At 33.9% G+C, this 15557-nt stretch overlaps 2 protein-coding genes across 2 annotated transcripts in view; one reads left to right on the top strand and one right to left on the bottom strand.

Moving 5' to 3' along the window:
* The first annotated feature begins 36 nt into the window (after positions 1-36).
* On the top strand, positions 37-9680 carry LOC306846068 (gamma-soluble NSF attachment protein-like). Its single transcript, XM_079379161.1, has 13 exons — positions 37-195; positions 1533-1600; positions 1715-1799; positions 2566-2583; positions 2795-2825; positions 2910-3019; positions 3135-3201; positions 3273-3343; positions 4789-4867; positions 4972-5051; positions 5116-5245; positions 6054-6183; positions 6280-9680. The coding sequence occupies exons 1-13, from the start codon at positions 140-142 to the stop codon at positions 6321-6323; spliced, it is 969 nt and encodes a 322-aa protein (XP_079235287.1). The 5' UTR covers positions 37-139; the 3' UTR covers positions 6324-9680.
* A 3543-nt stretch (positions 9681-13223) lies between these two features.
* Positions 13224-15557, bottom strand: part of piezo2b (piezo-type mechanosensitive ion channel component 2b) — a gene marked incomplete at both ends in the record, with an annotated part of 95601 nt that continues 93267 nt past the window's right edge. Inside the window, one exon of the mRNA XM_079379152.1 lies at positions 13224-13476. Within this exon, the coding sequence (XP_079235278.1) occupies positions 13224-13476 (253 nt within the window). The remainder of the gene's footprint in view (positions 13477-15557) is intronic.

Below are 15557 nucleotides of genomic sequence, written 5' to 3'. Positions count from 1 at the left end.
ATCCCACCCGGGCTCCCGTAGAAAAACACCGTGACGTGGATTAGCTGTTGAAGAAAATCAGGATAATCTACGTAACAGTCCATCCTCATCCTCATCCTCCCTCCCGAGCTGGTCGTCTTCATCCGCGAAACCCAGAGCCATGGCCGCGCAGAAGATCAACGAGGCGCACGAGCACATCGCCAAAGCCGAGAAATGGTGAGATCTGGACAATTTTCTCATACAGAACAGAGCTCATGCATTTCACACACCGACTTACGATCGGCCTACTGTCGCTGTCAGTCACACTGTCACTAATTCTGCTGCATAACCGGATGCAGAGTGTTTATAATTGATCGGTGCAAACATGTCCTGATTAAGTGAGGTTCTGAATGATTCGGATGCGCGTTCATTATAATGTTCCACCGCGAGTCTGATTGCGTAATCGCGCGTGCAGTGATAGAGGTTACCTTGGCGACAGCTGCAGTGGTCCTGATGTGGGCATTATTATGAGGCTTCTACTGATGATGTGGGCCATTCCTGAAATCCAGTGAATGATCATGTGCCCATCAGGTAGTAGAGACCGGGGCAAGTTGTCACAGGCTAAACAGAAGATTTCGAGTCTAAAGTAGAATTACACGCCTGTCTTCTTTCTAAGAGTGGCTTTGCATGTTGTTTTCAAACACCTAGATCTTATATTATGTGCGTTATTATGATATATTTTGTAATAAATGTTACATTGTGGAAGAGAAGCACATTTTAGCATACTTTTAAAATGAGTAGTGTCAACTGAAATAATGTTCCCATACACTTAACTACATGTTATTAATTATATGAAAATGCATTATAGTTTACATTTATATTAAATGCAACTTAAGAGTGCTGTTTTGACCCATTTAAGTAGGACTTAAGTACATCAAGTAATTGCAAGTCATTTAATAATTAATCCTATGGTCTTTCAAATATTTTGAAAGTGTACTGCAGAATCTACTGAGAAGCATTTATGGTAAAATGATATGTTGATGTCGTTTCTGTTGAAAACTGTATGTTTAAATAGGCCTATACATTTTAATCACACATCTATAATGATAAAGTTGCAGTTTAGTAGACTTAAAATCTATTTAGTTTAAATATAATATCGAATAACACACTACAGTTCAAATTATTATCAAGTTCTTTATTGTTCTTTAGTATGTTATTCAACACATCAAAATAAGTGTACATCTTTAAAGCATGACAAAAGATTATTTAAATAAAAACGTATTTAAAATAAAACATTTGATTTTACATTATTGTCAAATTAATCAATCAGTCTGTCTAAGTGCACTTAAAAGCACTAAAAGTGTACTTAAGTGTGTTAAGCAATAAAGTGTTTCTCTTTAAGCACACTTTTAAGTGGCCTTTTATTATATTATCATTAAATTACCTGCAAGTATACAATTTTTTAAAATATACTTTTAAGATTTGAAGTAATTCAGTACATGTAAGCACATTTCTTTTCCACAAGGGTTGGGATACTAGTGAACACCATACAATATTTGTTTTACTTTATGCAGCTTGAAGACCAGCATGACCAAGTGGAAACCTGATTATGATGGAGCCGCTTCAGAGATGGCAAAAGCAGGTGATGTAAACCTTATGTAACATCTTGCACTGATGTTATTGAAGGTGATAATATATAGTGAAATGTAATGATATGTATATGTAACCTATGTATATAATGTTGGTGTTATATCAGCCGTGGCTTTCAAAAACGCAAAACAGTTTGACCAAGCGAAGGATGCGTACCTGAAGGAGGCCGAGTACCACACAGAAAACAAAGCGTATCCTTCTTCCGCACATCAGACTCTGGTTACTAGACAGAAGATGAAATCATAATTATAAAATTAATTCAACAAAAAAGACTTAAGTATTGGGCAGCAGAGCCATGCATATATCACAGGGGTTTACTGTATCTGTAATGCTTATATGCACTGTATGATTTATTCACCTTAATGTCAATTGTGGTAAATATTGGGTCAAATTTATAGGGAGAATGTGCCATAAATTAATACTTTTATTCAGCAAGGCATTAAATTGATCAAAAGTGGCAGTAAAGACATTTATAGATTTATTTTTCAAATAAACACTGTTCTTTTGAAGTTTCCATTTATTAAAGAATCCTGAAAAATAAATATAGCACGCTTTGCATAAAAAACATGAAGTAGAACAACTGTTTTCAACACTGATATAATCAGAAATGTTTCTTGAGCAGCGAATTGGCATATTAGGATGATTTCTGAAGGATCATGTGACACTGAAAACTGGAGTAATGATGCTGAAAATACAGCTTCGATCACAGAAATAAATGACACTTTAACACATTCACATAGAAAAGAGTTATTTTAAATTCTAATAATATTTCATAATATTTTACTGTTTTGATCAAATAAATGCAGCCTTCATAAGCAGAAGAGACTTAAAAAAAAGGCATTAAAAAATCCCCTAATATTTGAACAGTATACTATTTGATTAATTTGGTTTTAATTGGTAATTGGTTTTATTTTTGGTCTTATATTGGTCTTATATTTCCTTAACTACAATTCACAGACTCTTCCATGCAGCAAAGTAAGTGAGCATTAATGCTTCGAATACCTGTTAAGCTCATTTCTAACTCTAAATCTGTATTTACAAACAATCCATTTACTAAACTAATCTGTAGTTGACCAATTTCTTTTAATAGTTAAAAACATATTACTGTAATTAATTTATCCATATTTTTTTACTTATACTTCTGTACAATGTGACCCATGATAAAACATGTTTTTCTTCTTCTCAGAGCATATGAACAGGCTGGCATGATGCTGAAGGTGAGTTTTTATGGAGGTTAAGGTGATAGTTATGGATGGCCTGTAGGTTTGAGACGTGAGTGAGTGACTCTTCTACACCTGCAGGACATGAAGAAAATGCCTGAGGCCATTCAGCTGATCGAGAAGGCCAGCATCATGTACGTGGAGAACGGGACGTCTGGCACCGCTGGAATGGCCTTGGACAGAGCTGGGAAGTGAGTAAACAGACCGAAACACTTCCTGAGAGGTTGTTTGTGTAGTTTCTTACGTATAAACTAACTATATTATGCATGCAAAGGTTGTGTTAACTAGTGCCATCCACTTCTTCAGACTCATCGAGACGATTGATCTGGAGAAAGCCGTGGATTTGTACCAGAAGGCTGCATCTGTGTTTGAGGTGAGGAAATGCAAATCACATGGGTTATGTAGTAAATATACATAATGTGAACTGGTTTGTGATGTGTTCAGAATGAAGATCGTCTCAGGCAGGCAGCAGAGCTTCTGGGAAAAGCCTCCAGACTTCTGGTGAGACTGCGCAGGTGCGTCTTAAAGCATTAAACTCCCCATATTGAGATTATCTATTTAATGTTCAAAAAACGCATTATTTTTCTCATACTGTATATTGCTGCAGCAGCTCTTTTCAACCTCAGCCTGAAATGCTCCTGACTCTTTAAAGCCCCGCCTTCCAAAAAGCCAAGTCTTCTCTGATTGGTCAGCCGACTCTCCGTCTGTTGTTGATTGGTCAGCTAATTAGATTGTGTGTGTGTCAGAAATATAATGCTCTTTACCATAATTGGGTTTCCAACAGTCCTTGTGGGCGGGCCAAAGCAGCAGTAGGTGGGCATTATGCAAATATGTAGCATGAAATCACATGGCAGGACAACCAATAAGGCATTTCAGGCAAGATTTTCTGTCGGAGAGATCAACTCTCTGATTTTGACTTTGTGCTTGTAACTTTGCATATTGTTTACATGCACAAGCAGCTACATAACACACTAAAGGAAACGTACAATGGAAAAAAAAACATAATAGGTGCCCTTTAAGCATTAACAGTGTATGTAAAATAACACCTTTACTGTGGTAAAATCAATGTGATGCATGATCCTGAGTGTTCAATAAGTCGCATAGTTGCATATATTATAATTTACTCACCTTTATTACTTCACTGGCTCTCCTGATGACTTCACAACAGTGTTGTTAACTAAAACTACAAATAAATATTGAAATTAAATAAATGATAACAGAAATCAGATTTAAAAAAAAAAAAAAAAACTTAATATTGACTTAAAAAAAACATTTTAAAACTAATAAAAATTACAAAGCACAACAGAATTACTAAAAATGAAAATGGAAAATATAGAAATAAAAAATAATTTTAAAATATTAATAAATTCTTTAATAATATGCTGTAGTAATATAATACAAAAAATATCACTGCTTCACAATATAAATCTTCATAATAAAATGAATTAAGCACTATATTACAATTAAAAAAGTTAATTGAAATAAAATAAACCTTAACATAAAATAAATTAAATATAAAAAATAATTAGTTTAATTTAGTTGCCAAGGCAAGTACTTTAGTTCAAGTACTAAATTACTAAACAGAATTACTAATACTTCTTTTAGTATTGAAATTTTAATAAAACTGGAAAATATAAAAATAAAAACAAATTATTATTTCAGTTAGTTGCCACATTTCAAATGTTTTGTTTGATTTAAGTTGAAGCAGACAAAATAAATCTGAAATAAAAATAAAAACAAAATTGTATTAAAAAGGGGTGGGGGAGGGGATATAAAATGTATTACTAAAACTTTAACATAAATTCAAATGAAAAAACTGAATATACAGTATATATATATAAAACAAACCTCATTCAAAATATGATTAAATTCAATGATTAGTAATATAGTAATATGTTTCTGTATGTTCAGCGCTAGCTGAAGCAGTGAAAGCTGTTGTCGTTGTGTTTGTTGTGCTCAGGCTGGACGAGGCCGCTGTGTCCCTTCAGAAAGAGAAGAACATGTACAAGGAAATTGAGAACTACCCCACCTGCTTTAAGGTGCAAATACTGAAATTCAACTGGATTTTACCTCATGTAGTTTTTCAAATAAACTTTTAACATACAATTTTGCATTCTATTGTTGCATCGGTTTGCTATTGCAGAAAACCATCGCTCAAGTGCTGGTTCATCTCCACAGAGGAGACTTTGTGGCTGCAGACAAGTGTGTCAGAGAAAGTTACAGGTATGAACGAGTAACACCATCATCAGTGTGATCTCTGATCAATGTCAAATACTGTGCTGTTCAGTCTCCCAGGGTTCAGTGGGAGCGAGGACTGTGTTTCCATGGAGACGTTACTGGCGGCGTTTGACGAGCAGGACGAGGATCAGGTCTCACGCGTCTGCAACTCACCTTTACTGAAGTACATGGACAACGACGTGAGTGTCAGACATCAGTCCTCACACGCAAAGCTGTCAAAAATTCATTAGCTCAGTATCAGTTCAAAAATAAACAAATAAAATAATATTAAATTAGATAACAAAATATTATATAGAGTTATGTTAAATATTTGCTACTTTGTATTATGTAAAACTTAATGTATTATGTATGTACAACATTTACAATTTAAAACTACTGTTTTAATATAATTTATTCAATGTAATTTATTCTTGTGATGGCAAAACTAAATAGAACGTTCAGAAAACCAGCATTTATTTGAAATCTTAAGTAACACTATAAATGGCTCTGTCAGTTTTGATCAGTTTAATGCATCATTGCTGATTAAAAATACCAATTTCTTTAAAAACAAAAACATTTATTGAAACAATAAGTGGTCAATAAATTTTACAAAAAATAAAAAATATTTTTAGTTTTCATTTTAATTCGAGTAATTTTGTTTGTTTTTCTTTTTTTAAATGTCTGTAGTTTTTGTCTTTTAGTTTTAGCTTTTATTCTTTTCATTTATTTTTTAGTTTTAGTGCTTCAATCTAGTACAAAAATGCCGTTGTAACTATAACAACCAAGTTGTTTTTAACATACTCATTTTCTATAGGCTATTACTTATTTTATTTCAAGCATTTAAAGTTTTTTTTTTTGGTTTTAGTTTTAATTACCAATAACCTTGGTGGCAACATAACTTATCAACTAAGCATTTACTATATTTTCAAAAATGCAGTGGGCATCCTGACTGAAATCTCATTCAGTGGCATTATCAATAGCTGTTTTGTCGTTTCTGTGTTTGTGCAGTATGCCAAGCTGGCGATCTCTCTGAAGGTGCCCGGTGGAGGCGGTGGGAAGAAGAAGAAAGCTCCTGTTGCTCCTCAAGGAGGCAGCGCTGGCCCGACAGCGGCCGAGGAAGACGGCGATTATGAGGGAGGTTTGTGTTAACCGAGACTGAGAGAACGGCCCGACTCCTCCATCCGTGTGTGTGTGTGTGTGAACGAGCATATCAGTGTTTCCTCCCTTTGTGCAGTGGAGTCATTCCTGAGGAATTCTGTTCCTGTTTGTCCCGCCTAGGAGCGTCCAGATTTCTAAGCGTTTACTCAGACACACAGAAAACCCTACACACATGGGCTGTGGATGTCCGTTTAGCATATTTAACACTGAAGAGGTTCATTTCTTTGCCACAAGCTGCACCAAATGCAATAGAGCGCTGAAGTGATGATGTATTTTTGTAGTCGGTGTCATCCAGGTTTATTTGACAAAAGGTTTTTTCCATCGGCTTTTGGATTATTGTAGAAAATAAGATCTGCGAGCAACAAAAGTTTATGATTCTTACACATTTTGTTCATCATGATAATCTTCACAACTTGAATGAATATTATCATTTTTAAGCCTATATACAAATACCAGAAGGAAAAAGCTAAACTGAACTATGATATCAGCATCACCACCAGGAAGCTTTAACTCTTTCATTTTTCGCTTAAAAACATTTTCTCTGAAAGTTTTAGACTGAATACTGTGCAAGAGTGTTCAAGTTCAAGATTATTTGTATAGCGCTTTTTACGATACAAATCGTTGCAAAGCAGCTCTACAGGAAATTAAGTTTCCACAATATATTTATATATTGCAGAACCTTAATATATTTAACTTGTGGCAAAATTAGGTAATTCTGTATGTTGTCTGAGCTTTGGCATCCTCTGAGGGGTTGGCATCATCTCTTCTCAGGTGTTCGGTCATCTCAGATCATTTAAGGGTTGGATCCAGACTGAAGCTTCTGTAATTCCTAGTTACCACGGGATGTTAATCAACAGAGAAACAAATAGAGACATAATTAGCGTAGCTGCTGTTCCATCTAAACACAAATGATTTGTTCAACCCAAGCTAAAGAATAATAATAATGTACATTTGATCAGATATAACTGCAGTCCAAGATTATAAGATGCATTATGTGAAGGCTTGGCTAAAGAGATGTGTCTTTAATCTAGATTTAAACAGAGAGAGTGTGTCTGAACCCCGAACGTTATCAGGAAGGCTATTCCAGAGTTTGGGAGCCAAATGTGAAAAAGCTCTACCTCCTTTAGTGGACTTTGCTATCCTAGGTACTACCAGAAGTCCAGAGTTTTGCGACCTTAGGGAGCGGGTTGGATTGTAGCGTGGTAGAAGACAAGTTAGGTACGCAGGAGCTAAACCATTTAGGGCCTTATAGGCAAGTAATAATATTTTGTAAATGATACGGAACTGAATAGATAGCCAGTGCAGAGACTGTAAAATTGGGGTAATATGATCATATTTTCTTGACCTGGTAAGAACTCTAGCCGCTGCATTTTGGACTATCTGTAGCTTGTTTATTGAAGATGCAGGACAACCAGCTAGCAGTGCATTACAATAGTCCAGTCTAGAGGTCATGAATGCATGAACTAGCTTTTCTGCATCAGAAACAGGTAGCTTGTTTCGAAGCTTGGCAATGTTTCTAAGATGGAAGAATGCTGTTTTTGTAACATGGGAAATATGATTTTCAAAGACAAGTTGCTGTCTAATATAAAACCCAGATTTTTGACTTTAGAGGACGTAACAGTGCATCCGTCTAGTTGCAAATTGTAATCCAAGAGATTCTGTGTACTGTTTTTTTGGTCCAATAAGTAATATCTCTGTCTTATCTGAATTTAATAGGAGGAAATTATTTGTCATCCAATCTTTTACATTTTTTACACAATCTATTAGCTAAGATTAGAAGTTTCATCTGGTCTTGTTGAGATATAGAGTTGAGTATCATCAGCATAACAATGAAAACTAATCCCGTGTTTTCTAATAATATTTCCAAGGGGCAACATGTAAATTGAAAATAGCAGAGGACCTAGGACAGATCCTTGTGGTACTCCATACTTTACTGGTGATAATTGAGATGACTCAATTTAAATGAACAAAGTGGTAGCGATCGGACAGGTAGGATCTAAACCATCTTAAAGCCTGCCCTTGAATACCAGTATAGTTTTGTAATCGATCTATGAGTATGTCATGGTCTAGAGTGTCGAACGCAGCACTAAGATCAAGTAATACTAGCAATGAGATGCAGCCTTGGTCTGAAGCAAGAAGCAAGTCATTTGTAATTTTAACAAGTGCAGTTTCTGTACTATGGTGAGGCCTGAAACCTGACTGAAATTCTTCATAGAGATAATTTTTTTGCAAGAAGGAGCACAATTGAGCAGACACAACTTTTTCTAAAATTTTTGACATAAACGGAAGATTTGAAATGGGTCTGTAATTTGCCAGTTCATTAGAATCTAGTTGTGGTTTCTTAATAAGAGGCTTAATAACCACCAGCTTGAATGGTTTTGGGACGTGACCTAAAGATAACGATGAGTTAATATTGAGAAGCGGTTCTTCTGCTACAGGTAACAACTCTTAGTTTAGTGGGCACAGGATCTAATAAACATGTTGTTGGATTAGATTATAAATACGATGAAGCGGTGACAGATGTTTACCCGTCTGGCAAAGGGTTATTATAGTTAACTATAAATCATAAAAAAAAAATTCCTTGAATAAAAATAATTGTTAACTGAAATAAAATGTAAAAAATGCAACTTATTTTATTTCTGCTAGTTGCCAAGGCAAGATGTGTTCGACCACCTTTTCAAGACGAGTTAATTTTTTTTTTTTATTACCAGTGTTGAGGAAAATTACTTCAAATGTAATGCATTACAATAAAAATAACACTCTCATTTTCTAATGCATTACTTTACTAGTTACTTGGGGAAAAAGTAATCTGATTACATAACACTGGTTACTACTGAAGTATTCAATTATGTAAGGCAAGGCAAGTTTATTTACAGTATATAGCACATTTAATAACGGTAGTAATTCAAAGTGCTTTACATAAAAGGAGTAATGAAGAATAAAATGTATTACCTTATTTCAGTCATTTAACAAAAACCCATTGACGTCAGGATGATGAAATAATGAAGATGTACAGAAACGCTCATTTTCAGGATTTGAACTACAAAAATCCGTCATCCTTTCAGCACTCTATTGATTGTAGTGTTTTCAGTCAAGTTACAAACATTCGTCTTCCATTGGTCAATTAGATAGTCCCATGTGTGTGATCATAGAGATGTATATATATATATCTATGTGTGTGATCATATTGTTAGATAAATTCCGTTTGCAAATGTTTTCTTTTAATTTCATAAGGAAATGTGTAGTTGTGTACAGAATTTATTTATTTTTGTTAGTGAGCAGTCTGTGATGTCAAAGTGATGTTAAATCAGTTATAAAATTGGTAAAATACTATATTATTATTATGTACAGTAATTTATTGTAAGTGTTGTTGAAATGTAAATGTGGCTGTGGAGTGAGGCTTCATACTGCGTTTCCAAATATACAACCTGACAGACATAAAGATGCAAAAATGACCTAATAAAATCACAATCTACACACTGTTTGGCTGTCTGCTGCTGAATGTGATTTCTTCTGAACTAGAGAACTGATGAATTTAGTGCAGATGATTTTACAAACAGAAAGAAGCACCATCTTGTACTCATGTTATAGAGAAGCCAGGAAAGAGAGTCATTTCAAAACATGTTACTGCAAATAAATGTTGACACTTTAGTATAAGGACCAATTCTCACTAATAACTAGTTGCTTATTAGCATATTATTAACATATTGGCTGTTTATTAGTACTTATAAAGCACATATTCTTGATGAATATGTAGTCTACATCCCTAATTCTAGTCAATACCTAAACTTAACAACTATCGCACTAAATAATAATATGCAGCAAATTAAGAGTTTATTGAGGTAAAAGTCATAGTTAATGGTTTGTTAATAGCGAGAATTGGACCTTAAAATAAAGTGTGACCATACAGGTTAACTAAAAGAAAAAGACAGAAAACAGTAATATTGTGAAATATTATTAAAATTTAAAATACGTGTTTTCTATTGTAATATATTGTAAAACGTAATTTATTCCTGTGATCAAAGCTGCATTTTCAGCATCATTACTCCAGTCTTCAGTGTCACATGATCCTTCAGAAATCATAATAATATACTGATTTGCTGATCAAGAAACATTTCTGATTAGTATTAATGCTGAAAACAGTTGTGCTGCTTCATATTTTTGTAGAAACTGCTACATTTTCTTCACAAAACATTAATTTCTTTCACAAAACAATTACAGATTTAAAACTGTAGTGTAAATCATGTACATAAAAAATTGAGAAGTACAAAAAACGTTGTCCTTTAATTGTGTGCTTTATTTGAAATCAATAAACTCCCATTTCCCGTTTCATCCAGCTAAAGTTTTCTTTTTTTCCCCATTTTGATGTTGCTGTAAAAGTTCTGCACACATAAGGTAATGAAAGCGTTTCATGTCAAACATTATTTTTCATTCATGCTACATTGTCTTTAATGCATAGTTCAGAGATGGACTCAATAAACAATATTCAATGTTCTCCTCAAGCATCAGCACAACATGATCCGTCGGCGTGGAGCTCACATTGATAGTCATATATATATATATATATATATATGAGTACATGATCCCATTGTAAATCTACAGCCTAGCGGAGACTCCAGCGGTTCATCCGTGAGACCCTGATCCATAGAAAGCTCCTTCCTGAGTATGGCTGCCAAAGGTGTAGGACAAAAATGGATTTCATTTCCCTTACGGTCCACCCGCCTGTCGTATTGCTCAAATAAATATAAGTACGTAGTACAAATGTGAGTCAGATTCTTCCTCATGTACCAACAACTTTCTGACGAGCACAACAGTCCTGGCGATGCATATTTAATAAATCTACTGTAACAATCTGCAAATCTCTCATGCCTTCAAGGATGTAGTCTATCTGTTAATAACTAATATTCATTATTCACTTTCACCACAAGTCAAATGTTTCCACATTTATGGAACATGAGCAGAACTAACCTAAAATGTTCATTCTGTTCGTGTTGCATGAATGAAGCGCAACGAGCAGAAACATTCGCAAAACCATTTTACGCTATTGTTGCATTGTGAAAATGGTTTAGCAACTCATATTCCATGATATTTCTGAATACATTTCTCCAACTCATTCAGAAATTACTTGGATTTATGAAGAAACACATTCAAATTCATTGCAAACAACGAGAAACAACTTGGATTTACAATTAAATATACAGATTCAAAATTCACTCTGAATGAATCTGTTTCTGGATTTATGAAGAAATGTACATTGAAACGCATTCAAAATTTGTTCTGAACAAATTTCTGTGTAAATAATTGATCAAATCATTTGGATTTATGAAAAAATGTACACAGAAACACCAAAAATTCATTCAGAATCAATTTCCATGTAAATAATTCATAAAATCATATGGATTTATGAAGAAATATCAATAGAAACACATTTAAATTGGTTCTAAACAAATGTCTGTGTAAATAATCCATAAAATCATTTGGATTTATGAAAAAAATTACAGAAATGCATTTAAAATTCATTCTAAACTAATTTACGTTAATCATTCATAAAATCATTTGAATTTACAGAAATATAGACAGAAACATTCAAAATTCATTTTTGAAAAACATCGAGTAAATAATTCTTAAAAAGACTTTGTTTATAAAGAAACATTCAAAAATCAGAACAATTTACGTGTAAATAATTAATGAAATCATTTGGCTTTATGAAGAAGAAATACACTGTAAAAAAAAAAAAAAAAGAAAAGTTGAACTTAAACCAGCTTCAGCAGATTTTTGAGTTCTCAACTTATTTTTTAGCAAATTTCTCCACTTTTTGTTGTATAAACTTAAAACAAGAAGTTGAGTAAACTTTTTAAAGTAAAAAGAGTAAAAAGTTTGCCCAATATTTTTTTTAATTTTCATTTTTTTACAGTGTATACACAGAAATGCATTCAAAATTTGTTCTGAACAAATTTGTGTAAATCATTCAGAAATTAATATGGATTTACGAAGAAATTCGTTCTAAATTCATTCTGAACAATAACTGTGCACATCATTCATGAAATGAATTGAAGAAGAAACAAACAAACAAAATTCGCTCTGAATAAATCATTTTTAAAATCATTTGGATTTATGAAGTAATGTACATAGAAACATATCATTCAAAAAATTAGTTCTGAACTAATTCCATGTAAATCAATCATGAAATCATTTGAATTTACAAACAAATGTACACAGAAACATTCAAAATTCCTTCTGAACAAATTTCTATGTAAAGCATTCATAAAACCATGTAGATATATGAAGAAATGCACACAGAAACACATTCATGAATAAAGCTCTTAAATAATAATAATAATAAAAACTATCCAGAGATGCTGAAACTGATAAATCATTCATTTTAATGTGATCTCCCATTAGTTATGAAAAGTCATTATACTTCAAGCCTTATAAAACACTAAACGTCCTTTTCACATTCCAAATCTGTGTTCATAAATTACAGATGATCTCCTTAAAGTCCCCAAGGAGTGAAGTTATTACTGTTGCATATGTTCCTCTTCATACTTTGTCGTACATGAGAAAAAAGGACGCTATCCCGTCGTGGTGAAATGATCCGAATGTATTCCTGAGAAAGGTGGTGGATAATGATGCGTCTAGTTGATTGTACAAATGAAATAAGGCAAATAGAGATTGTTACATAATTCACAGCGCCACCTACAGGGCTTCGGTTCTCGCCTTCAGAATTCAGAGAGAGGCGTCAAAAATCAAGCCTAAAGTCTGTAGTAGGCTGAGTATTTCTCATCCACGTACATCACGCTGCATGCACTCCCAAAGGTGAAAGTCGTATCAAAGTGGCGCATGCCTGGAAGCCCTAAAGTTCACTTATCAAGTCCTTAAAAAAACAAGTGCACGTCCACTGGATGAAAACTAGCATGAAGAACAATGCTTCTCCAGTTCAATCGAACCGTGCGCTTTGGGAAAGAGCACTTCTCGTGGTTAGTTTGGAGTTCCTCCGAAGATCAGCGTCCTCATCTTCACTCACTCACTCTTCTCTCTGGTCCACTTGATCATGGTTTCTGGAGAGCGGTAGAGGAAGATGAGTTTGGCATACAGGTCTTCCTCCAGGTCCAGTTCTCCCGTCTCTCGGACCAGGAAGATGTCGGTGCAGAGCTTGAGGATCCGGTTCACGTTGGGCAGCTCTTCGAACATGATGGTGTGCGAGATCCCGCTGAAGAACTCGCGCACGAACTTCCCGATAACCAGAACCACTGACATGTACAGACCCATGATCCTGTGCACATGCAGGTTCACACGTTCAGCTCAGCATTATCAACCGAGTTAAGTTCCTTACAGACTGATAAAAGCATGTTCATTTGATTCGGATGGGATGCATATCATATTATAACAAATATCAATGGAAGCCAGTTTACACCATGGAATTAAAGAAAAAACACATTTCTCTCAAAATGGTCTTTTCTAGCAATTTTATATGGCACAAATCTAACTGTTTTCCTTTCAATTCTGAGAATTGCGAGACGTTAAAGGGATAGTTCACCCTAAACTGAAAATTCAGTCATTATTTACTCACCCTCCACTTGTTTCAAACCTGTGAGAGCTTCTTTCTTCTGCTAAATACATAATAAGATATATTGAACATTGTTGGATGCCCAATAGTTGACTATAGCCATTGACTTCCATTTACCAACATTCTTAAAAACTTTTTAGTTTTTCTTTTTTGTATTTAGCAGAAGAAAGAAACTCACACAGTGGAGGGTGAGTCTTGATGACTGAATTTTCATTTTTGGGTGAGCTGTGCCTTAACTCAGAATTCTGAGATTTAAATTTGGAATTGTGAGAAAAACATCAGAATTCTGAGTTTGTATCTGACAAATTCTGACTTTTTTTTATTTCTTAAAAAACAGTCCAAATCGTGAAAAAGAAAGTCGCAATTACCTTTTTTTTTCTTCAATTTTCCACACATATCTCTTCAATTATTAGCAATTTTTTATCCATCATATCAGTCAATATTTTGTAATTGTTGAACTAATGCCTAGTCAAGATTATTTAAAAATGTATTATTTAAAATATACAGTACACTGCAGTCCAAAAGTTAAAGCTGCAGTCTGTAACCTGGAAATGCAGCTTTTTGCTGAATTATCTACATTTGTTCTGACCAACTGACGAAAAAAGCATTACAATAAATTGCGCTACCAATGGTGATTTAATCTAAAGACCGGTTAGCACTTCATACCATGCAAATTATTATTATTGTTATACTTTATTCTCAAATTATTAATGTTAGCAACATAAGCATTGCGTGACTATGAGTATAGTGTGTATTAGCGTGTAGATTTCAATATCTGCACAGTCTACTCTAATTGTCATGCCATTCGAATTTCATATTAAGAAATTCTTTAACCCAAAAAGCTAATTATGCTCCCTTCGAACTGGTTTTCTTTAAAATACAAATCTTGTGTAATCCCAGGCTATCTGTAATCAGAAGCACATTTAAAACTGGAATATAATTTAATTTTATTCACGTGTTTCATAGACACATAAAACTTTCTGGATTACAATCCGCCATCAAAATGATACATTTAATTATTCTAGCTGCTGTGAGAAAAGGCTGAAAACTATGCGACACCTGAAGGATCCTCACATGCGATAGCCTAGTAGCCAGGAAAATTATTTATGTTTACAGTCGTGACGTAATGACGCAGCAGCATGCTCAAATCTCCCGCAAAAACCTACCCGTACCACTCAAATTAGAAAGCATTATTATAAGCTTACTGTTGTGAATCGGGCTAAAGTAAGGCGATAGTTTTGAACACTGGCTGGTTATGTACTTGCTCAAATATTGATTTTGGATAATTTTTAACCAAAAAAAGTTACGGACTGCAGCTTTTTTTTTTTTTTTTTAAATGTTACACTCACCAAGGCTACATTTAGTTCATAATAAATACAGTAAAAACAGCAATATTGTGAAATATTACAATTTAAGATAACGTGCATTTTGTCACGTGATCCTTCAGAAATCATTCTAATATGCTGATTTACTGCTCTAGAAACATTTCTGATTATTATAAATGTTGAAAACAGTTGTGCTGCTTCATATTTGTGTGAAAACTGTGATTTTTGTTTCAGGACTCTGATGTATAGAAAGTTCAAAATAACTTTTTTTAAGTTTTGTAACACTATAAATGTCTTTACTGTCAGTTTAATGTGTCCTTACTGAATAAATGCAGTAATTTCTTTCAGAAATAAAATTCTTAGCAATCCCAAACTTTTGACCAGCAGTGTATTATAAAACGATTTTCTATATAAATTTTGGTGCATCACTGTATTGAATTTAATTTGGCTAAAAAAAGGATT

This window comes from Barbus barbus, assembly GCF_936440315.1.
Source record: "Barbus barbus genome assembly, chromosome: 26".
Taxonomy (NCBI): Eukaryota; Metazoa; Chordata; class Actinopteri; order Cypriniformes; family Cyprinidae; genus Barbus; species Barbus barbus.
The sequence above is the reverse complement of the archived record's forward strand: the minus strand, read 5'-3'. Positions and strand labels throughout refer to the sequence as shown.